This window comes from Penaeus vannamei, chromosome 20 (genome assembly GCF_042767895.1).
Source record: "Penaeus vannamei isolate JL-2024 chromosome 20, ASM4276789v1, whole genome shotgun sequence".
Lineage (NCBI taxonomy): Eukaryota > Metazoa > Arthropoda > Malacostraca > Decapoda > Penaeidae > Penaeus > Penaeus vannamei.
In genome coordinates this window covers 28099897-28101424 of record NC_091568.1, presented here as the reverse complement: position 1 = coordinate 28101424, position 1528 = coordinate 28099897, and the positions used below count along the sequence as shown (strand labels likewise).

Genomic DNA, 1528 nt, shown 5'->3' with positions numbered 1-1528 from the left:
TCAAAAAAAGAGGAAGAGTAGTTGAAAGCGATGGCCTCTGCATGCCAGATGGTGCAATGATGAGAAATGTTGAGGAAAGTGGATACAAGTATCTTGGTGTCTTGGAAGTGGATGGAATTAAGCATGATCAAATGAAAGATCAAGTAAAGAAAGAATATACCAGAAGGGTCAGAAACATATTGAAATCAAAGTTAAACGGAGGAAATATAATCTCAGCCATTAATTCAAGAGCGGTATCAGTTGTCAGATACGGAGCAGGAATCATAAAGTGGACAAAGAATGAATTGGAGGAAATGGACAGGAAAACAAGAAAGCTGATGACAATGTATGGGGCGCAACACCCAAAAGCAGATGTTGATAGGTTGTACTTGAAAAGATATGATGGTGGAAGAGGCTTGCTTGGCGTTGAAGATTGTGTGCAGGCAGAAGTCAACAGTCTTGATAAGTACTTACGCGCGTCAGAAGAAAACATGTTGAAGGAAGTAAACATCAGTAGTATTCTTGAGAACAAGAAGCATGGGCAGAGCAGAGAGGATATACAGAAAAGTCATAAAGAGAGATACGAGAACAAAGGATTGCATGGACAGTTCCACAAAGCTACGGAGAAAGTAAAGAGCAATAAATCATGGGATTGGCTAAGAAAAGGATATTTGAAAAAAGAAACAGAAAGTACAATCATAGCAGCACAAGATCAAGCCCTTTGCACAGCGAATTTGAGGAAACGAGTCTATGGAGAGGATATTGATTCAAGTTGTAGAGTGTGTGGTAATGCAGAAGAAACAGTGGCACATGTTGTGTCAGAATGCCAGAAACTAGCACAGAAGGAATACAAAGAAGTTAGGCATGACAATGTTGCAAAAGTGATCCACTGGAAATTATGTGAAAAATGGGGATTTGAGAAATCTGATAAGTGGTACACACACAAGCCTGAAAAAGTATTGGAATCCGACGAGTGCAAGATTTTATGGGATTTCCCCATTCAAACAGACAAGACACTGGAACACAATAGACCGGATATCACTGTAATTGAGAAAAATAGCAAAACATGCCTTCTTATCGACCCAGCATGCCCATTTGACACTCGTATTGAAAGGAAAGAAGAAGAAAAGTGCAACAATTACTGCGACTTGAAATATGAGATTGCAAGAATGTGGAGAATGAAAGAAGTTGAAGTAATCCCTGTAGTTGTAGGGGCATTAGGATCTGTGACGAAAGACTTTGAAAAATGGATTCAAAAGCTAGATTTGGGAATAACAGCAGAAATGATACAAAAGCCTTGTTTACTTGGAACAGCCAGGATTATTCGGAAAGTCTTGGACATGAAATGAAGAAATTAGGGATGCTGCAATATCTAAGACCTCTGGTTGTGGTCCGCTATTGCAGCTCATTAACCAAGATATAACATTATTCTTGTGAATAGAAGAAATAATAAGAATAAGAATAAGAGCAATAATAATGATGATAAAGGTAATAATGATAATAAGAATAATGCAACAATAATAATGAAAATAATAGGTATAATAATAAT

General features: G+C 37.6%; 1 protein-coding gene across 1 annotated transcript; it reads left to right on the top strand.

The window, feature by feature from the left end:
- Window positions 1-41: 41 nt before the first annotated feature.
- Window positions 42-1328, top strand: LOC138865190 (uncharacterized). Its single transcript, XM_070134581.1, has one exon. It carries the CDS (start codon window positions 42-44, stop codon window positions 1326-1328), a length of 1287 nt encoding a protein of 428 aa, XP_069990682.1.
- The last annotated feature ends 200 nt before the right edge of the window (window positions 1329-1528 follow it).